Raw genomic sequence first — 27,753 nt, 5'->3', positions numbered from 1 at the left:
AGATGTGGTTCTTACTTTCCCCCAAATAACAGGGACACAGGGTTCCTTGCATTGCCAACCAGAGTGACCTAAATGTCCCATCATTCCGTGCAGCTTTACGAATTTGCTTTTGCTAGGTTAATACCTAAGAACACTGTTCTAAAGCATGCCTTTCTGTAGAACACAGGTCCATTCTCCTTGTTCTTGCTGGTGAGAAAAGGCCATTGGCTGCTCTTCTGCAATGAGAGCACAATGGTTACGGTGACATATCGAACTTCCTCAAGTTAATGCAGTTCCTTGGTGTCTTAAGGTGCATTCAAACGCAAGTCGGGTGGTGGATTCTCCGAGGTCCAGCTCGTTCCCCCAAATTGGTTGCATTCATGTGATTTTTGTGAGGTGTTGTGGTGCCAATTTTGCTTCGATAAAACCATAAAACCAACAACACTTGATTGCAGCAAGTTGAAATTAAACATATGTGAAATGCTTTGGTTAAAATACCACAACACAGCTCTGCCCTGGTTTCAGTGTCTGTCAGAGATAGAGCTCACACTCAACCTCATTTTATCTGTTTTAGCTCAGTTCTCTTCCTTCTCCGTTCTTGTTTTCACAGGCTGTGAAATGCCCCCTACTTATTATTCCCTACATTACTCACTATATAGGGCACTATTACAGGGAAGTGAGTTCAGGAGGGCAGTGTATGATTTCAGACACCAACACAGACTTTTTTTTTTCTTAATCAAACAATGCAGTGTATTATGGGTATCTGCTAGTGAACATGTGTTGTCCACTACTTAATGTGCAGTATGTTTTTGACAGAACTACAAAATGGAACCCCAGATGATTGCACCAGTGAATAGGACAGAGCTTCTGACAAACTAAGTGTTTTTGATTGGGTCTCTCGATTCTCCAGTGTATTCCTGGGTTTTACAGGGTTTACATTCACACTTTCACATAAACATAGGTCCAGCGCTGTGACTGGAGAGACCCAGACAAATGGAACTTTAAAATTCCCTGAAAGTCTCAGCACGTGACGTCAGAAGTCGAGCAAAATCATAACAGCTCATTATAGCCAAAGTTTTCTGAATTGGGCAGCCCACAAAAACCTGACTGGGTGATCATATTTCACATTGTGTGTGGTGGTCGGGTCCAAAAAAACACACATAGGGGATAGTGTGCACTACATAGGAAGTGCGGCACATATTATGCACTTCATAGGGCGTATAGTGTCATTTGTGACGTAGCATTGTATTCCCCGCTCAAGTGCACTGTGAAGGACAAGGAACAGTAGTTTCCCCATTGTAGTGTTGCATAAAGTGTACTATATAGGGAATATGAATCGGTTTGGAACGCTGTTCCTCTCTCTCTCTCTCTCTCTCTCTCTCTTTCTTTCTCTCTCTCTCTCTCGCTCGCTCTCTCGTGCGTGCGTGCGTGCGTATGTATTTGTGAGAGAATTTCTTTCCTCCGCCCCTTGTATTTCTGTTTGCACATGTATCTCTCCGGTGTTTCGGCACAGAGAGTGGACGGATGCAGAGGAGGATGGTGTGACAACATTTTAAACTTTGAATATGAGGTCAGTAATGATTTATTTAATCTCCACAAACAGAGAGACTCTAGCAAAAGTGACTTACTCTTATCTAACACTTTTTGTCCTCTCTCTACACCCACGACTCTGTCGGCGTATCACTAGTAACCCCACCGTGTGTCTCTTGACCGTCTTCTCAAAACCCTGAGCCGGAGATGTCACTGTCTCTCTGGGTTTTCCGGAGAAGTGTAAAGTTGCCTAAAACCTTCGTTAAAGTCTGTCCAGTTCAGCTCTTTGTTAGGCTTAGTTCCATATCACAGTTTTAAATGTAAATAAACCTACATTCAAACATAAAAACATAAAGGAGTGAGCTCCATTTTCGAAATAAAATGGTTGAAATGAACGAGGTTTCAATGTTTTTGCGTAAAATGTGTAAAAACTCATCATTTGTTAGAAATAAATTGATATCTCACTTTTTATATATTGTTTTTAATGAATAATTCACTTTGAAACTATGCATCTGTCAAACCTGGCTTCTCCAGTCAGTATCTTAGTATACTTTTACATTATATATTCATAATAAATTCAGATATTCAAATGTCATATTGTTGGACATGTGGAATAATCCAGGTGGTAACAGATGTCCGTGAAAAAAGACTTTAAAGAAAGGTTCTAGTAATGTTTTTAAGTTGTTTCTCTGAAATATGTAAATGAGGTTTTGTGAAATGTGCTTTACTAGAGTGACCAGACGTCCTCTTTTACCCGGACATGTCCTCTTTTTTAGATTTAAAAAAATGTCCGGGCGGAATTTCATAAACGTCCGGCATTTTGTTTTTCTAGAGCTTACATGGAACTTCGAGAAGCGTTTCGTTCACAAACTAGTCCCACCCTCCCCTACTCCGATTGGTTCGCTTGAGTGAGAAGGGGGCGTGGTGAAGTAGACTAAAATCTTCTGATTGGACGGTCTGACTGTAGCGCTACCATTATTGGTCGATAACCTTCTCTGTAAACATTTAATTGGTCAGTCTGCACGTCAGTAGTCGTACACCCCCCCCCCTGGAGACGTGTTCTCTTTTTCACCGTCTCAGATCTGGTCACCCTAGCTTTACCTTTGAATATTTAAGTATTATATTGAGAAATTATATTCACTTAAGTCTGGTTTTCTCAGGTAAAGTAAATTTGTTTACCTTCGTTAGTTAAAAAAACATTACAGACGTTGGAAGGCAGAGATAGTCTTTAATAAGTGTACAAAACAATTAAAACACCATGTGGTGATTATAATGATGTATGATAAGTTTACGATTAACTTCTTAGTATAATATAGGGAAAATGTGTCCAGGAGTTTGTGCACACATCACACCACACATCATGCTTCTTCAGAATAAATAAAGGGTATTGATAAGTAGTTTTTCCCCTTGTCATAGTCTCTTGCCGTTCTTCTGCTACACAGGCCTTTTTGGGAAGCTTTACACTCTTTTAGTCGACACTTGGCATTGAGTAAATTTATCTTAAGATCTGATGCATGATGGAAATCATCCCGCTTTATTTCACGCCTGTCCCTGGAGAATACACAAGCTGTTATTTATGATGTGGGTGAACTTAAATTAGCTTAGTTTACTGTCAGATGCTTATTAAATTATTTGGACTATTGATGCAGTCACACATTTTTTTGGTAAACGGACACGTCTAAAGTATATTAAAGCTTGTCGACTTCTATGATTATGTCATTGTGCACCAAAAAAAAAAAGTAGTAGCCAATAATATTATGTTGCACCTGTCTTTTCTATCGTTGAACATTTTGAGGTTTGAGAAAGTGTAAGACGATTTTAGCAAACAGTTTACACAGTAGCAGACTACTACCATGCATTAATTTTTAGTGACATTAGTAGGAATGAAACATGAATGGTTTTATATGGAATTACAGTTTTAAAAAAGCAATTTTTAAAAAACAAGAGTTTTAAATATAGACTTAAATATAGACTAGGGTTTAAAGGCTAAGCACCACTTAATGGACCTCCATGAATATTTCACATTACATTAGTTACTGACAGATATAAGTATGAATTAAAATGAAAATAGCAGCTTAATTTGCTTTGAAACTGACAATTTTATTCTTGAACGCAACCGTGTGACGTCACTGATGGACAACAGCTGAACAACACCGTGGTAAAACACCGTTATGACTGACTTGGAATGCGAATTTTCTAGTGCTGGTTCTTCAGATTCCGATGATATTCCGACACTATAAACCTTCGTAATGCAACTAGCATACGAAGCCTAGTATAATCTGAGACACCGAGTTTAGCGAGTCAAGCTAACGTTAACTAACACCAACTAAAACAGGCGAAGTGAGTGTCCTTACCCTGTTTACCTCCATGTTACAGAGGCTCTTGAACACCTTTCGTTGGTGTCCTTACATGCCCATATTGTTGGAAAAGCGCCAGTGAAATGAGCTACAGATAACGGAGTGAGCGGATGGTCCTTTCCAAAGTGCCCGTTTAAAGTTGACAAATTTAGTCCATTTTCTGGATATTGTGGGATCTTTGGGCCATTTGTTCACAGATGTCCCACTGTACATTGAATGATTGCAGCCACAAACAACACACCTTTTCGTCATTTTGCATTAAATTAAGTGCAGCTTCTAGAGTGTTGTCCACCATCTACGTCACAGGGAAGATGCCTATTAGAGTTTCCCAACACCGTTTGGTCTTTTGTTCCAACGGTCTTTTAAACCTTATTCCTTGAATTAGTAAGAAATAACATATTTTCTGACTATCAATAAACACAACTCAAATTCCACTGTATTTATTTGTTTGACTCTTTCATATCGCTGGTGCTTAGCCTTTAAGTGTTAAATTGGGGCAATTAGAATATAAATAATAGAGTTAGGGCAATCCAAGGCCACTGTGCTGTGTGCACGACAACAACCACAAGCTGTGAATGTTCTGCTGAAAATTAACATCAGATCTTGGTTCTCCTGGTTATAAAAAGCGACCCAAACCTCAATTTACAGAAAATAATTGTAATTTAAATTGCGCCTTTACATCAGTCTCATAGCTGCTTTGCTAAAATGAAGACGCAAATGTCAAACCCCAAACAGAGGAATATTGGTATGTTTGGTTTTCACTAAGCTGTCCCTTCAACATACAATGCATTTTGCAGCCGTAGTGAACAGTGGGCCAGGTTGCATTCCTTTCAGATTGCTGTATGCTGCTTAAGGGCGTTCCTGTAAACGCAACCAAATACTCACTGGCATGGGAACCCTTCACTTGGCAGGATCTCGTACAGAACAGAAACAATCTGAAAGCTGTTCTGATCAGATCTCTGCTATAGACACACGCACTTCTCATTATTTCCCACCCTCTAAAAACAATAAATACATTTAAAAAAAACCAAACATTTTTTCTGTTTTGCCAAGAGGAAATGTAGTGTTTAACTGATTTGGAAACTCTTAACAGCATTCCGGTCTTGTAAGCATCTTTTACAAACAAATGTTTGGGAAGGAAACACAGTAAATGCATGTTAAATTAATCCCCTCTGGGTTGTTTTTGCTTTGTAACCACAGATTTTTTTTCCGCCTGATCTGCTTAGTGAGTGGGAGGGCGTAGTATTCTCGTAACAGCTTGTCAGTTTGCCCTGGCCTGCGCGCAGCTGGACGATGAGAGCCTGAATGAATGAGCACATTAAGGTAGAGGAGGATTAGTGGCCAGTTTGCTGAATGGAAATGCGCGTGGTGGGCCCAGCTCTGTAATGTAGCGATAGGAGAAAACCACTCGTCATTGGCTGGTGTTCAGTCAAACCCAGCACTTTGTTTACCTGAGAGGTTAATGATTGTGTGTGGGCTTGGTGTAAGTGAGAGCGGCACTTTATCTGATGTAATGGGTTTGTAGTCCAGTCTTATTATCGTTGGTAGAGATGCCACAGATATGACTCCAGTCAGAATTTCAAACTGATATTTGATATAATATCATATGTCATTTGATATTCATTTTTCTGTTTTTGTAACTATACAGAAATTATGATTTATAAGACGTGTTTGGAGCAACAATGCTAACATATCACAAAAGTAATGGATGCTGCTGGTTAGCGTTGTGAAAGCTGTTTAGCTAAACTCCTGCAGGCTTATCTCAGGCCTTTTCAAATCCTGAGGTAAACTTCAGTAGACCTTCTTGTTTCAATTTCTGTGATATACATTGTGATATAAGTCCAAATAAGTACAAAGTTCAGACCTAATATAGGCCACAACTGTGTGCTTTTTTTGTTTGTTTGTTTTATTGTACTTTTGTGTAAATGTATATGTTTGGAGCAAAATAATTTTAAGAACCACTAAAAAAATTAAATGACTGGAAACAAACGTTAAAATCTTTCCTGTCATAGGTGTGAACAAGTCAGTAGTCAACCCACCCAGTTCAGCAGTCAGAGAGAGACAAAAAAAAAAAACTGTGAATCAACTTCTTAGCATCTCTCAGCATGTGGGAATGACTAGTGCTTCGTTCATGTTCTAACAGCTATCGGCTTTAGTCACATTATACACTTGTCTGTTTTTTAAAGATTGTGTAAGGGGTGAAGCCAAACCTGGGCTTCTACATGTCACTTCAGTTTTGATCTGTGGGGTCAGGTTAGCGAGCTAGCCCTTTGCTATTTTTAAGAGTCAACATTTACTTAGTATAGGCTCCTCTACATCCACCTCACATGGAGAAAGAGCTAGACAGTACTGGTTATATATGTATATGTTAATATCCGTATAATCTTAAGACTCTATTTTTTAGCTTTATAAGAGAAAGTTTAGCATTTATGCTAATGTAAAAGATTCAATTTGGCATTATTTTAAAAATCCCATTGATATTGTAATAATATTTCCCCAGATCATCTGGGCAGAGTCACTTTAATCAGATTGAGTGTTGTAAAGGAGAAGTCATTACTGTAATTGCAACCAGTGTTCAGATTTTATTCATGTTTTTTTGTATGCTGTGATATCAGTTAGCATAATTAGCCCTTCTTTAAATATCCTTGCTATGTTACTTCTGCAATGTTCTCTTGGTCTGCAGATTTTGTTTTCTCATTCTCGCAAACAGTTGAACTACCACAGTATCAAATCTGCCTGTCACTGCATTAAAACATATAGTTAAATTAATAATTTAGCAAGAAAGCAAATTAATGATATATGAATGAGGTGTGAGGGAGGGTTGCATGCTTATACCTACATTACTCAGTGAGATTATGGAAAAGAAAAAAAGAAAAAAAGTTTGTTCTGTAAATAATGTAATCCAACCAGAATGCATGGATTAATTTAATTAATGTTTAATAGGGTGTGTTGATCCGTGTTGTTAGCTCACTTAGCGTGATTGCTAGCTGTGAACTCTGATCGCTGTGTTTTGAAACCCACCAGTAAGTACATAGTAAAGTGTATATTATTTTGAGTATTTTGTATAAATATCTAATTTATTGTGACACAAAACTAGATTTGAAGCTTAGTAATTACAGGAATTACACTGAGTTACCATCATCATTCATGCAACCTTTGAAAACCACACTTAAAGCATGTGACTCTTTGCTGCGTGAGAATGAACACTAACAATACAGGGGCTATTACTTCAGCTGCCCACTTTTTACACTGTAAAACTGTAAAAAATAAAGCTGCTACAAAGGGTTCTTTGAGCGATGCCATAGAAGAACCACTTTTGGTTCCTTAAAGAACCGTGATTGTTTAAGAACTCCTTGTTACCAATTTAAAACAGAATGGCAAAAATGGTTCTTTCTGAAACCAAAAGTGGTTGTTCTGTGACACCGCTCAAAAAAACCCTATGTAGCACCTTTTTTTTTTTTTTTTTTTTTTTTGCTGCCTTCTGAGCTCAAGCTCAAGTTGTGCACACTCATCTTGTATCTTCATAGAAATGGGACCCTTCACGTGGCCCTAAGGTCACCATTAGCATCATTGTTCTGTGGAGCATTGGAACTGCATTAACAGAAGTGACTTAGCAATAAATTCCCAATTACTTGTTACCCGTAATCTCACCAGAAATCCCAGTAATCACAATATTGGCAATGTATAGTTTAATATTAACTCATCTGTCAAATAAAACGGAACATCTTGATATCATTCAATGCTTCTGAACATTTTGCCCTGCCGTGTTTAATACTGCAGCCGCCTGCAATATTTCAAGGCCAATATTGCAATAATGCAATGTAAACAAATGTCATCTCTTCCCTGAATACACTGTGTTTGCAGTTTTGTCCGTGAAGCGTTGTTGGCAGTTTTTCTTCTTCTGTTAGGATCATGTTGGACAGATGAGAGTCGTCCAGCAAGACGTAACGGTTTATCATTTCTCAAAGAAACTATTTCCAGCTTCAGGATTCGGGCGGTCTTTTACTGAAAGTTCCAGCATCAGTTGTTACTCCCTATCACACAATTTATCTGTTTACAGACTTGCGTGACGTCCTTTCTACACCCAGTGTGCCATTTTCCCATTAACTTTGCTTACAAGCTCCTTCCTGACGTGGTTCCCCTCGAAGACGCCTCAGCCGAGGTCATAAAAGAGAATAGACCTCAGATGCTCTTTTAAACTGCAGGGTTTAAATGAATCAGCATTTTATTTTATTTATGTATTTTTTTACAGGATGACGTACGCAGGTGTTATGTCGGATGAAGTGCAGCATTGTGCTAATCCAGAACTCTTCCCGTCCTGTTTCTGTCTCTGCTGAGTGCAGCTTAAAGCATTAACTCCCATCAGCCCCTGCCCTTCATGTTTGCGCAGCTTATTAATGTAGTCCGTGCGGTATTACTGCATGTAGTCCAGGATGCAGTGGGGTTTTTGCTGCTGATATGTTTATTTTGGCTACGTCTGAATGATAAAAACATTGTGGAGATGCTCTTTAGATCATATCAGGCTTTCAGCACCGTTTAACCATAGAGTACAGAACAGCCCATGTTTTATTGTGTTATTTGTCTTGTGTTTTATTGAATCTTCTGGAAATCGTATAATATTTGTGGGGTGTTATGTCCTCTATAATATATTCACATTGCATTTAATAGGTCAGTATTTATACCTCTAGTTTCTTAAGAATAAAATATGACATTTTGTTACTGTGCCTTTTAAGAATTTTATATATAAACGACCTCTGTTCTCATTGGTGGCCCTGTGTTGTGTCCTATATTCAAATAACATCTGCTTGGACAGAAATCCTCAGAGGAAACATGAGCTTTAAACACTTGGGCGAATGGATCTTTGACAGCTTTTGTTATTACATCACAGCCTTGACAAATTCAAAATGGGTTATTTTTGCAGATTTCTTGCTTTCTATATATAGCCACACGGACCAAGATTTTGGAGAATATCTTGGACAACAAAGGAGCAGGAAGGTAGATGGAGAGACAGTAAGAAATGACATGACTAAGCGAGTAGACACCAGTACATACATTAATCAGTGGTTTCCAGCTGTGAGGCTGAGTTTATGACAAGAAAATAGTTGGACTTGACAGTTTGTCACTGACTGACTGTCTTCACACAAGCGGAGTATGAGGTTACACTTAATACTAAGAATAATAAGTACAGGGGAAGTGTCGTCTTTTCATACTTCATACGTTTATGTGGTGTACCTTTTTCAGAAAAGAAAAGGAAATCTTTTATCGTTGGTGTGGACTTCTCAGAGATCTACCCTCTCAGTTATTTCACCTTCAGAAGATGGAGTTCAGTTGCAGTCGTTAGCTCTGGTTTGGAACACATTCCCACAGGAAGACCCACAGGTCCGGGAGGAATTTACCACCAGTGCAGGAAAAGCTCTGTGTGAAGGTGTTAATGAAGTTAACCCTTTGAGCTGCTGTTCAGTTAAAGAGCCTGTGTGTGAAGGGCTCACAATGAGACAAAATAAATGTGGAACACGAGGCTGTAATTTAATATGGCTTTGGATGATAATTATATGGTGATGATTTCAGATATCTGAGACCTTAATACATTGTTTCATGAACATGTTACGAGTACATTGATGAACAACTGAAATATTGTTTGAAAAGTAAAAAAAAAAACATTAATTATTTGATTAAAAAATGAAAAACGAAATAGACCACAGTAGAAAGTTGTGTTTTTTAAGATATAGATTTACATATATCCCAACATGTGCACAATAAACATTTATATTTATGTGTAATTATTAGTTACATATTCTACACATTTATCCATGTTTCTGGATCTTAATGAAGCATCAGTTTCCTGCTTTGGTCAAAATACCACAAGGATCAAACCCACAGCAACATTGCCCCCCGTCTATACAGTAGCACTGCCCCAATATTTACTCCTCTGTGTGGCATTCACAATACGTCTTTGAAAACATAATTCTTCATTTGCCAATCAACGTTGATGAAATGACACGTCATGGTTACAGACGCTTCAGTTGTACATGAAGTCCAGCCATCTGTTGTAATTACAACTTGCCCTGCACCCAGGAGCTCCTGTTTAATACCCTCCTGCACTTCTTTATACAGCTTAGGTATGCAGGTTTACTGAAGTGTTGTCGAGAGAGAATGTTGTATTTCGGCTTCAGTACGTACAGCAGCTCACAAACAGCACACAGAGAGGAGTCATGCCGATGACGGAATATTTCTACGTCTCATTGGTTCATCGGACCGTTTGCTGTTTGAGTCTGTGCATCGATACAGATAGATGGATTGTCACATCACTATTCTACAGCCCTGTTCACAATGGCTGAATTCAGTGCCTGTTCCTTTAAATGATAATGAGCCGCTCGCTGTTCGTCCTGACCCCGAGTGCACAGCAGTGAGGAACGAGGGGTAGAAGCTCTGGTTTTTAACTGTTTTCGCTCACTCCTCTTTCTTCTTCATTCTCATTTTCTCTGTTTTTACTCAGAGCTCTCCTTTCTCCTCGCTCATTTTGTCTAGCTTCGTTTAACCTTGTCTTTGCATTCTCACATACACATGGGTCCAGTGCTGTGAGAATTGGAACAGGGCCGTTCCAAAGTCCCTGCACTCTACGAAGAAGCAGTACAAGCTTCTGAAAGGCTTGTTTATGCACTGTTTTCTGACTTGGGCAGATCACAATAAAATGTTAAGTGGAGTGCTTGGCCATAGCTTTGAGCACAGATTAATTTGAAAGCTCCATCCGTTCAAGTCTCCACCTGTTTAATCTGTCGTTCAGTGATATCAGGAAATATTCAGGGAGTGGAAATTTCCTGGTATTTGGTGACTTATTCAACAGCTCTGTGTCTTCTTTAAAACGAAGACTCCCAAATCATTGACAGGGAGAGCACATCTGAGAATAGAATGGATCACAAGCATTCATATCACAGAGGCTATCAGGAAGTTAGCAATAGCTTTGAAGGTTTATATTTAGCTGTGGGCAACATGAGCTCTAACCACAGCACAATTAGAAAAAGACTGGTATGGAGAGGTGGTTCTGATCGTGAGCGTTTAGAATGAATTATAGTTTTCTTAAGAACAAATATCCTCAGGTGACTGTACAGTGTTTGCTTTCACACAAAGCCAACCTTTAGGCGTATAAGCTCTAACCAGATGTAAGGACTGTATATTTGGTTCAGTGTTCATAGGTCCGAGCTAAAACTGCACCAGCTCAGTTTTGAACAGGTTGTGAAAGCCAAAATATACAGAGCCAACAATGAGTGGGTATATCAGTACTTGTAGAGTACTTTAAAAACCTATGGGTGGTTTGATGTGATGAGGTTCATTGCAGGAAATGTATATATTCAGGTCTCTTTAGGGTTCGTTAAACATGCTAATCCTCCTCGTGAGGACGCTGTATCAGGGGTGTATTTAAGATTTTTGTTTCAAATAGAAGATGTGAAATGGGTTTCTGGAAGTTTTCTATGTGCTTGGTGACAGTGGGCTGATCAGACTGCAGATTAACTCTTATCTGTGGTATTCTGATCAGTGTTAAATGCAAATCATTTTTAGAGAACAGTATTTCAGCTGAACAGAAAATACTTGCATCATCATAATTGACCCGCAAGTCTCTGCATGTGAACCTGGAGCTCTTTTAACACTGAACTCCATTTTAAACCTGCACCTCTGAGCTTTGATAATGTGTTTTTGCTCATTCATTCATTATCTGTAAGCGATTATCCAGTTCAGGGTTGCGCTGGGTCCAGAGCCTACCTGGAATCATTGGGTGCAAGGCAGGAATACATCCTGGAGGGGGCGCCAGTCCTTCACAGGGCAACACAGACACACACACACACATTCACTCACACCTATGGACACTTTTGAGTCGCCTGGAGGAAACCCACGCAAACACAGGGACAACACACCAACTCCTCACAGACAGTCACCCGGAGGAAACCCACACAGACACAGGGAGAACACACCACACTCCTCACACAGTCACCCGGAGCGGGAATCGAACCCACAACCTCTAGGCCCCTGGAGCTGTGTGACTGCGACACCTACCTGCTGCGCCACCGTGCTGCCTTTTAATATTATTATACAGTATACATCTGTATTTATTGAAATGCCTTAGTGATGTGTTTTTATGTCATCTCCCGAGGTATATCTACCTCTTTTAGTCACTTTAGATGCTCATGAGAAAGAATTATGTAAGGCAACTGGGGTGTGTCAAACGGAAACAATGTCAGTGACACCTTGGGGAAACCACGTTAGTTGGAGGAATGTATGGGTAACACTTTTAGTTTAATAGAAGCGCTATATAAGCAGATATTATTTGTTAAATATATTTTTGTTTATCTTTATAACGGCCATTTTGTTTGGAAATTAATTTGCTGAACCTGAAGTCTGTGAGTTTTGCAGGGTGTTGTATATTGAATTATATTTGGTAGTACCCAGTGATTCCGGGTAGGCTCCGGACCCACCACCACCCTGAACTGTAAAAGCGGTTTCACACAATGAATGAATGAATGAATGTTGTATCTTATTATTTTACTATATTTTTCTTCACATGATTTTATTTAATATTTTAAAATGCTGTACCTTATTATTATATTATTATTTTTGTCCTCACAGGCCTTGGTGATTTTCCTGCTGTTTTATATGAGTAGCCTTGAAGACTCTTGGGATGGATCCCAGCTCTGGACACATAAAGACAGTATTTGGGAACCTACGGCAGAGAGCCAAGCCATTTATTCACCGCGTTCGGGGCAGCAGCCACAAAAGCCCCAGCAAACCAAATGTCCGGCCCGAACATCAGCTGGACCAGAGGATGGCTTCCCCAGTGCCTGAGATGAGACACACGAGACAGACCTCCTCCCCCTCGCGTCACAGCCTCCAGTCTTCACCGCTACAGGGCTCCCCCTGCCATAGCAGCCCCTCCAGCCCCGCCAGCCCAGCCAGCAATCCCCTACGACATAGAGGGGGCAGTGCACAGAATTCTGATGCCTTGCTTGACGTACCCAGGAACACTTCTGATTGGACGTCCCAGGAGTCAATCAGCGGCAGCCTACTTGAGGAGCAGGAATATTTTCTGGAGGCTCCAGAGGAGATGGAGGTGAGACAGGTCCCTTCTCGGCCCACTGCGGACCTGCATTCTCCGGAGGCTTTGGAAAACTCAACAGAGGTAGCCGTTATTATTGTTTACTCTCAATTTTCAACAGTTTAGTAGTTGATACAGAAATACTGCAGTGTGTTTCAGCCTGAGTATTTCATCTACCACCTACTGTTGCTCTGAATAAAAAACCCATAAACTCAGAACGTATTTACATTTGAAGGCAATGGGCAGGTGCTGAAAGAAATACATTCTTTTGTAAGCAGCAGGTTACTCTGGTCTTGATTTAAGCACAGAGTAATTATTCAAAACTATTCTCATGGAGAACCATGAATAATAATAGGTGAAAACAGTGGCGTATTTCTTGTTTAAATGTAGAGGAAGGTCTGCAGGCTTTCTCTGTTTGACATCCTGGAAACTCATTACATAATCAGCATAAAAAACTGATTTTGGATTTTTGTTAAATGTTAAATTATAATAAAAATGTCAGTGCATTGTTTATATTGTTTACCTTCCACGTCTGTACTGAATAGCTCCTGCCGCACAGTAGTTCGGTTTTGAGTTTTGAGTCACACCCAAGTTATTTCAGTCAAATGAAGTAGTGGTGAATTTAAATAGAATAAAAATAATGATAATAATATTCAGGGATTCAGAAATCTCCAAGAATTAAACTCTTCAGACGTCTGGTTCAGATGTCATTTCTCATGTTTCTCAATAACAGCATTTCACACCAAATCTGAACGACTTGGTTAACATCGCTGTAGTTATTCATGCCAAAACGTTCATAGGTTTTTGCATGAACTAAACGTAAACTTTTGCAGCCCAGAAAATAATTGAATATTTTACTGCTGAAGAATTGTATTGTAGCGAGTGTTTGATCTCTGATACGCTGGATGTTATTACATTCCTTGTCCTTGTTACGTCTGTAGATCAGGTTCTAGCCGTGTTTGGGGAAGTCTTTGTATGAATGCATTCTTTATTTCTGCATTGTCACGTTCAGACATTCCTTACACAGAGCATTGGTCGCAGGTTACAGAAATGATTGAGAATGTCTGTAGCAGGCTAGAAGACTACCACTATTAAGCTACGTTAACGTATTAAAACAGTTTTCTAACTTAGCTACACTTAAGTCACAAGTCCTAGGCAGCGTACTATGACCCACTGAAGTGTTACGATCACATATTAATCAAGAAGGTTCAGCGTATTCCCACTTTTCAGCACAGGCAGCATATATTTCTGTAAACTTTGCTTTCATCATTCTCTCAACATTAGTTTGATCACAGACAGGCTTTGCATCCATCAATTTGCAGCAGCTGAATGGAAATATTTGCTAAAGTCAGCTGTGCTAACACTGTTGAATATAAAAGCATTTATGCAAATCCCGCAGACAAACATGGGTGTCCTGTTGAGGCTGGTTGGACTAGTACTGTGCTGCGGATCTTGTCTTTTTTCCTCTGTGAGGTGGTAAAGAGCGAGGAAGTGTATTTTATGATGTGTCTGAAGCTGTCTTGGTTGACAAAATGCCTTTAAAACCATTAAATAAACACATGTAGGTGTAATTCTGTAAAAGCCTGAGGATAAAGGAAGAAATATTTCACAGAAATACTACATTTACAGTCGTAGCCCATTGGTCAAGACATGGGCAGTGCCCACAGCTAATTTCCATAGTTTTGTACTTGAGCTGTAATATAAGTCTTATGTTATTTGTTGGCTACAGCAGCCTTGTAGTTCCAGCGCAAGATTAAGAAGTAGACTATGGACATTGAGCAGGTATTGGCCAATCAACAGCATTTGGTCTAAAATGGCTGTTTTGTGGTTTTTATCATGTTAAACCTGATTGGGGCGGCACGGTGGTTCAGCAGGTAGTGTCGCAGTCACACTACCAACCTGGAGGTTGTGGGTTAGATTCCCGCTCCGGGTGACTGTCTGTGAGGAGTTAGTGTGTTCTCCCTGTGTCTGCATGGGTTTCCTCTGGGTGACTGTCTGTGAGGAGTTAGTGTGTTCTCTTTGTGTCTGCGTGGGTTTCCTCCGGGTGACTGTATGTGAGGAGTGTGGTGTGTTCTCCCTGTGTCTGCGTGGGTTTCCTCCGGGTGACTGTCTGTGAGGAGTGTGGTGTGTTCTCCCTGTGTCTGCATGGGTTTCCTCCGGGTGACTGTCTGTGAGGAGTGTGGTGTTTTCTCCCTGTGTCTGCGTGGGTTTCCTCCGGGTGACTGTCTGTGAGGAGTGTGGTGTGTTCTCCCTGTGTCTGCATGGGTTTCCTCCGGGTGACTGTCTGTGAGGAGTGTGAGTGTGTATGGTGCCCTGTGAAGGACTGGCGCCCCCTCCAGGGTGAATTCCCATCTTGCGACCCTGAACTGGATAACCGCTTACAGACAACGTATGAATGAATAAACCTGATTGATTAATCATTTCATAAATAAATATGTATAAAACATTCACAGTTAAATAAGGTCTAATGTTTGTGACAGTTATTGAGCTGGTGTTTACTATGAGTTGTGTTGTGGAAAATGGAAATTGGAATTCTTCAGCGTCTTTGTGTCTGCTCCAATGGCTTAAAATTCTTTATTGCCTGTGGGGAAGGTATTTTTTAATAAAGTTAATAAGCGTTCTTTCCTGCTTTTTCTCATGTATCCAGCTCCAGAACTGAATATAAGCATTGGCAGCTGCCCAGAGAGAAATTAGATCGAAACAAATTATAAGTGAATTCAAATATAATTCAAAATATGGTGTTATAATAACACTGGGTACCCGCTCATCTGCTGGTAGATGGGGTGATTTTGGCTCAGGAGCAAGAGTAAAGACTTAATGGTTTTTATAAATCAGCATCTAATTCCCTATTTATTATTAATCCCTTTTTGTTACAGCAGCGTCAGCGGATTGGGAACAATGACTCCGACTCCCTTACCTTTTATGACGCTGAGCAGAATACAGTAAGTAACGTCGTGGACCGTGGGTGTGTTCATTTGCTTAATTGACTTAAAGGACTTGAGGCTTTTCACAAAATACTGTTATTGGTTGTGGTGGGCGTTGTGGCCGACATCTGATTCATGATATGATACCTATCACAATGTCTAGTTTGAAAGGTTTAGATGATTACAATGCACCAGAAAACTAGTGTCAAAACTGATAATGAAACACGTACAGGTTTATTTTTAATCATGGAGAATAGCCGATTACCCAGAACACCACTTTAACAGTCTGTTAAATGTTTCTTTTGGTGTTCAACCATGTATTTTACTAAAGAACTACTGCAGAACCCCTTTTTAAGAACATAGTGCAACTATGAGAACAAAGACATCGATTGTCCTTCTTTTTTTAAACACTGAGCAAAATACACCACAGCCTCTGCCACAACTCTCTTTCATTCTTACCTCTTTGGTGTTAGTTGGCAGACACGTTTTTCTTTTACCTGTGCTTCAGTTGTGGCTGTACACCAAGGTACAACAATTCCATTAACTATTGAGGCTTTTTTACATTTACATTTACATGTAATATGAGTTATCAGACACTCTGGATAAAGGCCTATTCACAAGTGCGTGTGAACCAACAATCATATCTTTTCAAACAGCCTATACACCAAGGTCTCGGACCTCAATACACTGCAAGGAGACCATTAACTTCCTTGTTCTCTAAGCTAACACGTGCCCACATTGGCACGAGTGTGCCTCCGCCTCCTGAGAGAGTGTGAGGCCAGTGTTTATATCGTTTCACCTATTGGCATCACTAGAGATTGCCTCGATGTAAATGTTCCAATACTAGTGCATTGTGTTTGTTCCAGTTCCTCAAACTGTAGAAAATGTGATGTGCATGGCGTCCTTGCCGTGTTGCTCACCACTCACTGCGGTCCAGTCGTTCTGAGAAGTCGTATGGTGGATGAGTATTAAGTGTTGTTATATCTTGCTTCGGTCACAGATTCTGGACATGTCGGGTGAGACGGGGAGCGCATGTGAGAATCAGAGAGAGTCCCAGAAAACGTACCTGCTGACCATCAACCTGAAAGAGGGAAGAGGCCTTGTCATACGGGACCGCTGTGGTAAGACTCCATTCTGCTCTCAGAGACTCCCCTACACCTCATGGGCATCGATTCGAGCGTCCTTTTCAACCCCTGCTTGTTTAACTTGGTTGACGTTTGCAGGAGAACTTGCTGAACTCTTGCTGCTCAGATGGCTGGGCTATTTCAACATTTCCTCCGATGGACGTTAGAGCAGGGGTTGCTAAACCCATTCTTAGCTTGCCTTGTCTGACCAGAGATTCAGTCTCACAGCGGATTTTGGAGCCTTGTTCTGCATTCGGATTAGCTTTATTTCTTTTGTGCTTTTTTTTCTAGTTTGTTTTCTTTTTTTCTTAGTTTTTTCTGTTTCTTTCGTTTACTCTGTAAATGGAAGTGTTCTGTTCTTGTTAATTTAGTTTTCCGATACTTGTTTCCTTCACATATTTAAGCAGAAACATCTGGTGTTTGCTGTCTGCAATGTTTAATTATCTTTGGTGCTAAAGGAGGTGTGCACCTACATGCCTCGCTTTTAAAGTCAGCATTCCACACACAGCAAATCAAAACCTGTCTGGGGCCACACCTGTTAAAGCCAGCAGCACACCTTCCACCTCATTCCACTCATCTGTTCATTTGAGCACAGTGGGGACCCCTAGTTTCACATTGAACTCACGGTGGTGAATGACTTTCCGGTATTCATTTATTGGCTCTTTTATTGGTTGTTGCAGGTGATTTAGTAAAACTTCAGAAAGCTATGAAGCATCGGTTCTACGCCTTGAATGTTTGATGCATCTTAAGAGGTTATGGTTTGTATGGTTTGTGGTTTAGATTTATTGCTTGTTTCCTTTGGTTAGCCTGATCTTTCCCATGCAACAGTGAACTAATTACAAAGGAAGTGTCTGTTTAAGTGCAAAAAAAGGTTCCTGCAAAGTTTTGTCAGCACAGAAAAAGCTTTTGTTTTTAAAACGATGTATTTGTTTAAAGAAAATGCTACACAAATTATATATGAACAGGTTTTTATTAATGAAATGTCCTGTTTAGAAACAGAAGTCACTGAAATTTAATCAAGCTGCCTCATTGTGGGGGGGTGAGGGTAGATGTAAACAAATCAAATACAAATAGACAGTGCTTTAAAGCCCTGTTATTGAGTCTTATGCTGTTCTATTACATCTGTCACATCTTTGTTTATTAACACTGCTGTTGTTACAGGGTGCAGTCAGTAAGACGATGACTTGCATTGTATTTACGCTTTTTCATGTTCCGCTGCCTATTTTCTGAACTTTGGGTGTATTTCATCTGTTGTTTTCTTTATTTATACATTCTCCCACCACTAGCTGTTGACTCACAGCAATTGTGTCCTCAGGAAATGATGAGGTTTGAAGTCATTGCACAGTTACCACATCCTCCTTAACATTAGTGTTGGGCCACTGACACGTGGTTGATCGCGTAAGGAACGAGAGACGCCAGTTAAAACATGACATCTTAATGCCAAATACAGCAGCTTGTTGTGAGTGTTTGATTTTGTGGCAGTGTCAGATGAACAAGTATACAACTTAACGTGCACTGAACGAAACCCATCATTCCCCACATCGACCCAGCTCAGACAAACACATGAACCTCATTCATTCATTCACTCATTTATCTTCTGTTACTGCTAGAGGCAGGCACACTCTGGACCGGGCCCCAGTCCATCAAAACACATCACATACACTCGGTCAAACCAAATAATTCAAAATATTAAACATGGATTATCATTTAATCTATCTATCTATCTTTACACTTATATAGCGCCTTTCTAGACACCCAATGACGCTTTACAATCCACACTGCTCAGAACGCTCAGAACACTCAATCCACACACACACACTGGCGAGAAGCGGCAGCCAAATGCGCACAGCGTACTCTCGACCAGGAACGACCGTCCACCTGGAGGACTGCATCGGGCACTAGGATTTCACCCAGGACAGAGCACCAATCCATATCTGGGCTCACACTCATTCACTCACACATACAGACATTCATTCACATACTCACTCATTCACTCACACACCAGGACAGTTTATTAGAAAAGCCAATTCACCTACCCTCCATGTTTTTGGACTGTGGGAGGAAACCAGAGACCCCGGAGGAAACCCATACAGACACAGGGAGAACACACAACCCTCCTCACAGACAGTCACCCGGAGGAAACCCACGCAGACACAGGGAGAACACACCACACTCCTCACAGACAGTCACCCGGAGGAAACCCACGCAGACACAGGGAGAACACACCACACTCCTCACAGACAGTCACCCGGAGGAAACCCACGCAGACACGGGGAGAACATGGAAACTCCACCCAGATGGGACTTGAACCCAAGATCCCAGCACTGAGAGGCGGACGTGCTAAACACTAAGCCATCGTGCTGCCCATTTAAATTTAAAAATTTAAAATTTATATTTTCCGAGCATTTTATTGAATGTTTCAATGTTTCTATTTTTTTCTAGGTACAAGTGACCCATATGTAAAATTCAAACTCGAGGGGAAAACATTATACAAAAGCAGAGTGGTGTATAAGAATCTCAACCCAACTTGGAACGAGAGCTTCTCTTATCCCGTCCGCAATCTGCAACAGAAACTCTACATCAAGGTAATTATCTATTACCTGAATACGTATCTGAAAAAATAGCAGGGTATTTGATCTACAAACTCCCAATACATCTGCTTTTCTCTAGGTCTATGACCGAGACCTGACCACAGATGACTTCATGGGTGCAAGCACGGTTGACTTGAGTGAACTGCACCTTGAGAAGTAGGCGAATAAAACTTTTTCAGGACTTTATGTGCGTCAGACTTACGTTTGGAGCTTACGTTTGTTGAATGTTTTCTTTCTGCAGGACAGTGGAAATGGTGCTGCCACTTGATGACCCCAACAGTCTGGAGGAGAACATGGGTGTTATTGTCATTGATATCTGTCTCTCAATCAGAGACGGAGACAGCAAAAAACTTGTAAGAAATATAGACACTGAAACGTTATCTAGGTTTTTAGCCCTGTTTCACCCAGATATTACAATTAATTAATCAATGAATAGATCCCTTTTAACTGTGTTTATTAGCACTACATACATATATTTTTTAACATAACTTTTCACTGATGTAATGAAAGTTCTGTCTTTTTTATCCTCTTTGAAAAGATTAAGAGAAAACGAAGCATTAAGGTAAGGAGACTAGAGTTGTTTCATTGTACATTAGTAACATTCTTCCCTTTCAACAGGTTGAAGATGACTTTAAACGTGTGTTTTAACTTTCGGTTGCAGTCAGGCTCGTCTCCACAAACCAAACGTCTGTCAGAGACTCTGAAGAAAAGCCAGCTGTGGACGGGGGTTCTGACCGTCACTCTGGTAGAGGGGCAGAATCTGCCTGAAGATGGACAAGGAGATATGTTTGTGCGTTTCAGATTAGGAGACCAGAAATACAGGAGCAAGGTATGAAGTTGGGAGTAGTCACTGATATTATCTGACAGTATCTGACTCGATCTTCACATGTCTGTAAAGCTGCAGTCTTTGGTAGGCTTCGTCTTAGCAGTGCGCTAATGCTGTTGTGTGACATTTGTAGATGGTAATAGTTTGCAGTTTGGGTTAATGTAGTTTTAAAAATCCGTCATAGCCCCTTTGGACTGGGGGAAAATCAGAATTGCAGTTACACTGAAAGATGCAACATTTATGTACATAATTTGTGCTGAATTAAGGATTAAACTAATCTTCACAGAGTCAGTGCAAAAGGCCCAACCCTCAGTGGAGAGAAAGATTTGACTTCAACCAGTTCCCTGACAGACCAAACCTTTTGGAGCTAGGAGTTTGGGCCAAAGAAGGTCGTAAATATGAAGAATGTTATGGACTGTGAGTTTCTAAATGATTAATTATGCAACGAAATATGGCTTCGGAGCTTCCATGTGATGAGCTCGTAGGGATCAAGGCTTGAGTCTCGTACAGCATTTGTGTGGATCTTGTGTTTACATCTGACTGTGTTGTGCGCAGGTGTGAAGTTGACCTCTCCGTCTTGTCGTTGAATAAGCCTCAGCTGTTCACCTGTTCTCTGGAGCATGGCCGAGGCCGGGTGGTGTTCCTGGTCACTCTGACCACCTGCACTGGTGTGTCAGTCACCGACCTGGATGCTCCACCCCTGGAGGAACTACACGAAAGGGACAACATGCTGAATAAATATGTAGGCTTCTAGTATTTAGGGTTTTTTGGGTGTTTTCCTGGGGCAGTTATAATTTTACCCAAAATACAGGTGATCAGCCACTTGTCACACAGTTTAAACTAACATCATACAACTGCATGTTAAAATCATCACACGTATGTGATGTCTAAAAGTGTACGATATTGTTATTTATAAAAAAATTTGGGAAATTCAAGCTTAAAAATAGCTGCTAATGGAGTTTTAAGCAGTCAGAAAACAACTACACGTCTTGGCTAATCAAAAAGAGAAGTGGGGTAAGGAGGGATAATTTTCTTCCCTCTGAACTGTTCCTTTAAGCCCAACACAAACATGCTGTAGCTTCATAAATGGTCCTCACCCCACAATAAGATTTCCCAGTCTGATAAACCTTTTGAATTGTTTGACTCTTCAGGGTTTCAAGAACTCCTTCAAGAACCTCAAGGATGTTGGCTTTCTTCAGGTCAAAGTTATCAAAGCCTCCGATCTCAGGCCTGCTGATTTGAATGGTGCGTATGATATCACACACTTCACAAACCTTAAGTCAACAGTGTCAAAAGTTGAATGTCAAGAACAGTTTGTGGGTTGTGTTTGTAGGAAAGAGTGATCCTTTCTGTGTTTTGGAGTTGGGCAATGACCGGCTGCAGACTCACACCGTGTACAAAACACTCAACCCCGAATGGAATAAAGTTTTTACGTTGTGAGTGGGAGTGTTATTTATTTTGTAACGTAAACTTTCATCAGCCATTAACCGCCTGTGGGTCATGTGGAGATAAGCTGTGAAATTCGTTTTTGTGTTCAGTCCAATCAAAGACGTACACGATATACTGGAAGTGACGGTCTTTGATGAGGATGGAGACAAGGCTCCAGACTTCCTGGGGAAAGTAGCCATTCCTATACTTTCAGTAAGTAACGGAAATTTTAGCCTGTTTCCTCAGAAGTGTATGTGCTACATTTTAGTGCGAATCAGTCTTAAAAAGATTCACACTGAGAAGGAGTTTGTACAACGTTACATTTATACACTTAAAAGCTTAGAATGGCATAAGATACGTTATGAAAGTAGGATCTTTAAAGGAATGTTTAGCCATTCTTATGTCTTCTACATTGTAATGAAATCAGAGACTTGTTTTTATGCTAATCCTTAAGCTGAAATTGAATTCATCTTCTTTGTAACAGATACACAATGGCAGAGTTATTTCTTGTCCATTGAAGAAGGAAGACCTGGGGAATATATCAAAAGGATCCATATTATTGGAGCTTGAAGTTATCTTCAATCCAGTAAGCCACATTTGCCATCAGCATTTTATATAATGGTCCGTGTGATTGTGTTTCACATTTTTCCACTCATTTCTTGACTGAATTTTCAATTCTGAACCCCTTCTCAATTTAGATCAAAGCCAGCATCAGGACCTTCAAGCCAAGGGAGAGGAAGTTCCTTGAAGACAATCCAAAATTTTCCAAAAAGGTGTGACCATAAACCTTTTTGGGACCAGGGTTTGATAGGATCTGACTGTGTGGCTTTGTTGACTGAAACTTGCTCATTTCTTGTAGGTTCTGGCAAGGAATGTAATTCGTGTGAGGAATGTCTACAGAGCAGTGAGACAGTTCCTGCTGTACATCAAGAGCTGCTTCCAGTGGGAGAGCATCCAGCGCAGTATCACTGCATTCATGGTGAGCGCAAGTGACTCCTTCATGGTCCAATTAATGCAAAAGAAATACAAAACATTATTATTCATTTGCCAGAAACTTGCAGTAAAAATAACTTCTGCAAATGTAATCTAATATTTATTTCAACTCCGTTGAGTCTCTGTGCGTTTACACTTTTTTTAAAACTGTCTTTGTTAGTATCAACCTCCAAATTAAGGATGATTTTAATCTTATCTGTAGTGTTTTGACTTCATACTTTCACTTAAGGTTCAGTGAATTCGCAAATGTTTGGGCACTCATGAGCAGACGATATCAGCCAACAGTGCTGGCAGATACTATCAAGCAGTTGATTTATCAGTCAGGCTCCATGTCTTCTCTTTAAAACAGATTTCTTGTGTTTCGCTTTTGATTTGATGAAGGCCACACAGACTGGGCTCATGAAGAAAGTGAAGATAGGGCTGTTACTCTGGCGTGTCCGTGTGTATCACTGTAATGTGGGATTGTAGTGCCTTCAACAATGGGCTGAGTCCATATCTTCTCCTGTTTGGTTTTTACCTCTGTTTAATCATGACAGGAAGAACTACTAATTAAGCCTGAGATTACTCAGAACAGGAAAAGACCCCCACACCCCCCCATTACGGAAAAAATAATGCAAAAACAAAAAGCAATCAGCAGATTTTTCTTCAGACTTCTTTATCTTTGGCTTCATCTTTTCCTGCAGATCTTTCTATTCACGGTGTGGTATTGGGAGTTCTACATGCTGCCCCTGTTCTTGGTCATTCTGCTCATATGGAACTATGTACAGGTCACCTGTGAAAGGGTCAGCCACGAACTGGTAAGTCTAGGGTCGTATAGTATGGCAGAAATGTTATAATGAGATATTTTCCAAAGGTTTGTTGTTATATTTTGGCACAGAGCATCTTTGTACCAGCTCCACAAAATACCCACCAATATCCATGATAACTTAAGAAATGCAAGCTGGTTATAGCAATAATAATAAAATATTTTTGAACTGCCTACTTACAGCTGAGTGTTTCATAAATCTCAATAGAGCTCAGGTTCTGTCTAATGTTGTAAGTGAATGTAACATTGACCAAGTTCAGTGTTTGTCACACTGGAATAACCAAGTTGTTCACCAGTGAAATTCTGTGATGAATAGACTCTCCTGTTCATTTCTGTGATGAATAGATCACTTGAGAAAAAAAAAGTGAAGACCATTCGTAAGTCATATGCCTTTATAAATAAAAAAACAACTACAAAAAATAACCCAAAGTAGCATTCCCACATCACCATGGTAATACTCTCTACACACAAGATAACTCAATGTAGCCCTTTTATGAAACTTTATATTTATATTATTATATTTTTATTTTCAATAACTGGCAGTGCTGTCACATCAGTATGACGTAGTATTTTCTTTTCTTTATTATGAATGTGAACACAGCTTCTGTCGTAGTTATGATTAGACCCAAAATGGCGACAATGACTTGGCATAAAATCTTTTTGTATTCATTTATACTAGAAGTTAGTATTGGAATATGTTCTTATATACAGAGAACGTTTTATCTTCATTGTCAACTGATCAGTTTTGAGGTACATGGTGTTGTTAGCACACTTGTGTTCGTTAGCTAGCAGCAGTTCAGAGAGAAAGCTGTTTCTGACTGAAAACTTAGACGTCCCTCTAGTGGTTGTTGTTGGAAACTGCAGTTTGTTGACCTTGTGGGTGTGTGCTAATCTCTAAAGAGGTTCTACTGGTTTAACTGGTTTTGTTTTCACTGCTTTTGGGCAGAGGTAAAATAATTCACCTGAAACATAGTGGTATAGGATGTTTGCACAGTAATCCACATACTTTGTGGCTCTTAAAATATTTAGGGCCAGTTTAGTGGGTTTGGAAAGGTAGACTAGGATTTAACTGTATTGTCGATGATGTTTAAGTATTAAAAGTCATATTTAGCCTGGCCTTAAGATTATTCAGGGTGTGGGGATCTGTCCCTAGGGAATGTTTTACATATTTGCAAATTTCAGATTTAATCTGTAAACGTAGGGTAAACATTTCTGCTGTGACCTCTGTCTCAATTTTGATGCTGAAAAGACACACTTTTCGTGTGTGTGTGTGTGTGTGTGTGTGTGTGTGTGTTAATCAAAACACATTCAAACTTTATCAGTTCCTTTTAAAGATACAATTCATGTCCAAAAGTTTGCAGAGGCTTCTTCTGAATTCAGATTCTTTAGATCCTCAATTCACTGACACTTTCATTCATTATAGTCTCCATAGAAAAGTGGAATCAAATGTTCACTGAAAGTCACAAATGAGCCTAACATTATGTCCAAAAACAAATATAATCTAGAGGTTAAATAAAAAAGCCCCTCAGTGTTGGGTTGGGGATCTGTAGTTTGGGATGAACTGAAGTTGGATTTGTGACCCAGAACTAACCATCCAGCATCAGTGTCTGACCTCAGTAATCTTTAAATACAGGGACTGCATCAAATCCTCTTAAAGATGTTCCTAAATCTATTGTAAGTCTTACAGAAAGCAGAGCATTTAAGTGCAACAAAGTGTACAAGTAAATGTTTAAGTGAAGATGCAGTGTTCACCTGCTTTCTCTTTCGTTTTCAGGACAGTGTGGATTTTGCAGATGAGGACGATGAAGATGAAAAGGTAGGACTTTCATCGTCATCCTAATTATTGTAATAATATACATTTAATATGATACCACTTAGTGTCGCAGTCACACAGCTCCAGGGACCTGGAGGTTGTGGGTTCGAGTCCCGCTCCGGGTGACTGTCTGTGAGGAGTGTGGTGTGTTCTCCCTGTGTCTGCGTGGGTTTCCTCTCGGTGATTGTCTGTGAGGAGTGTAGTGTGTTCTCCCTGTTTCTGCGTGGGTTTCCTCCGGGTGACTGTCTGTGAGGAGTGTAGTGTGTTCTCCCTGTTTCTGCGTGGGTTTCCTCCGGGTGACTGTCTCTGAGGAGTTTAGTGTGTCCTCTCTGTGTCTGCGTGGGTTTCCTCCGGGTGCTCAAGTTTCCTTGGTAGGTGGATTGGCGACTCAAAAGTGTCCGTAGATGTGAGTGTGAGTGAGTGTGTGTGTTGCCCTGGCGCCCCCTCCATGGTGTATTCTTGCCTTGTGCCCAATGATTCTGGGTAGGCTCCGGACCCACCGTGACCCTGAACTGGATAAACGCTTACAGATAATGAATGATACCACATTGCAAAAAATAAATACTCATGTTATTATGTAGGAATCTGAGAGAAGAGGCTTGATAGAGAAGATCCACATGGTCCAGGATATTGTTATCACAGTCCAGAACCTGTTAGAGGAAATAGCATGCTTTGCGGAGAGAATAAAAAAGTGAGTATTAATATTTATAATATAATGAAAATGCCAACACTGCTCTGAATGTAACTGAAGGAACTATTAATAGGCAAATGTAGCTGTTTGACATTAAAATTCTTCATTCCTTTGTTTGTTTTCCAGCATGTTTAACTGGTCAGTGCCATTTCTGTCCAACCTGGCCTTCCTGGTTCTCATCATCGTCACAGTGATCACATACTACATACCGCTGCGCTACATTATTTTGATATGGGGTAAGAACCAAGTGTCTGAAGAGGGAGATGAATTGTGATTCTGAGCAAAATCATGAGGGACTTCAGACAGTTACATTGTCTGTGGTATATATTTGTGGAGATATGTGAAAGCAATGTAATTTACAGCTGCTCACGGGCTCTCCCTGGTGGACACAAGCTTTCATTGCAGTGATGATAACGGGCTTTTCTGCTTTGATTGTAGGTATAAATAAGTTTACAAAGAAACTCCGGAATCCGTACGCTATTGATAACAGTGAGGTGATGGATTTCCTCTCCAGAGTGCCTTCAGATGTCCAAAAGGTAAGGCCTTACATAATACATATTGTTGCATCATCACTAGGCTTGTGCTTCTGCTTCTCGCTTCCCTATTTACATTTGTGCTTTTCTATGGAGTGTGTATAAGCTGAGTGTGCAAAATCTGTTCTGGGTTCACTTAAAGTACTCAATATCACTCAATAAAAGTGATATCCACAAACGTTTGGACATACAGCGCAATGCTGGTTCTGTGATACTTCAGCTTGGTTTTAACCTCTGCTGTTATCTTATGGATCTTAACCCTTCTGTAGGTGCAGTACTTTGAGCTGAAGCATAGCCACTCTCAGAGTCCCATCAGGAGAAAGAGAGCAGCCCAGTAGATCCAGCATCACATCTCATCAACTGAAGCACTTACCACACACACTAAACATCTCGGTGATGTTCACTGCTAATTTGATGTTATTCAGAAAAACTGAACTTCAAATTCCAGAGTAATTTATTTTAAAAGGTTGATGTGTTTTTAAATGGCAGACCTCCACTGTTGTCTGTGTATACTTCTTTTATTTCTGATGAGTTGTAACCTAAGAAGCTGCTGCTGCTCTGAGACGATTGGCCTTTAATCGAGGGCTGTACAGTTAATCATTTATCAGATCACTGTTTGAAAGAGTGCAGTTTTTATTATTATTCTGTATTATTCCATAGTGATGTTACTGGTTTTAAGGAAGGGGATGTTTTACCTAATAACACAGAGCTACTTGATCCCACATCTGCTGCAGGTTTAAAACTGTAATTCTGTAAATGTAAATCATGTTTAGAAGTTAAGCACCTCATTGAACTTTCTTGTAACTCATTCACTCACATACTCCCTCACTCATACATACATACTACATACTTAATCACTCATTCATTCACTCACATACCCCCTCACTCATACATACATACTACATACTCAATCACTCATTCATTCACTCACATACCTTCTCACTCATACATACATACTACATACTCAATCACTCATTCATTCACTCACATACCCCCTCACTCATACATACTACATACTCAATCACTCATTCATTCACTCACATACCCCCTCGCTCATACATACTTACTACATAC

At 40.2% G+C, this 27,753-nt stretch overlaps 1 protein-coding gene across 1 annotated transcript; it reads left to right on the top strand.

Moving 5' to 3' along the window:
- Positions 1–1,414: 1,414 nt before the first annotated feature.
- mctp2b (multiple C2 domains, transmembrane 2b) lies at positions 1,415–27,626 on the top strand. The gene is made up of 23 exons (XM_066647283.1): positions 1,415–1,549; positions 12,486–13,035; positions 15,828–15,893; positions 16,876–16,996; positions 19,442–19,584; positions 19,670–19,746; positions 19,832–19,943; positions 20,129–20,152; positions 20,252–20,419; positions 20,703–20,833; positions 20,972–21,158; positions 21,568–21,661; positions 21,750–21,852; positions 21,955–22,057; positions 22,329–22,430; positions 22,543–22,617; positions 22,704–22,823; positions 23,521–23,634; positions 25,417–25,458; positions 26,037–26,146; positions 26,273–26,382; positions 26,585–26,682; positions 26,949–27,626. The coding sequence occupies exons 2-23, from the start codon at positions 12,538–12,540 to the stop codon at positions 27,015–27,017; spliced, it is 2,667 nt and encodes an 888-aa protein (XP_066503380.1). The 5' UTR covers positions 1,415–1,549; positions 12,486–12,537; the 3' UTR covers positions 27,018–27,626.
- Positions 27,627–27,753: the final 127 nt, after the last annotated feature.

The sequence above is a fragment of the Hoplias malabaricus genome, chromosome 16 (genome assembly GCF_029633855.1).
Source record: "Hoplias malabaricus isolate fHopMal1 chromosome 16, fHopMal1.hap1, whole genome shotgun sequence".
In the NCBI taxonomy this organism is placed as follows: Eukaryota; Metazoa; Chordata; class Actinopteri; order Characiformes; family Erythrinidae; genus Hoplias; species Hoplias malabaricus.
The sequence above is the reverse complement of the archived record's forward strand: the minus strand, read 5'-3'. Positions and strand labels throughout refer to the sequence as shown.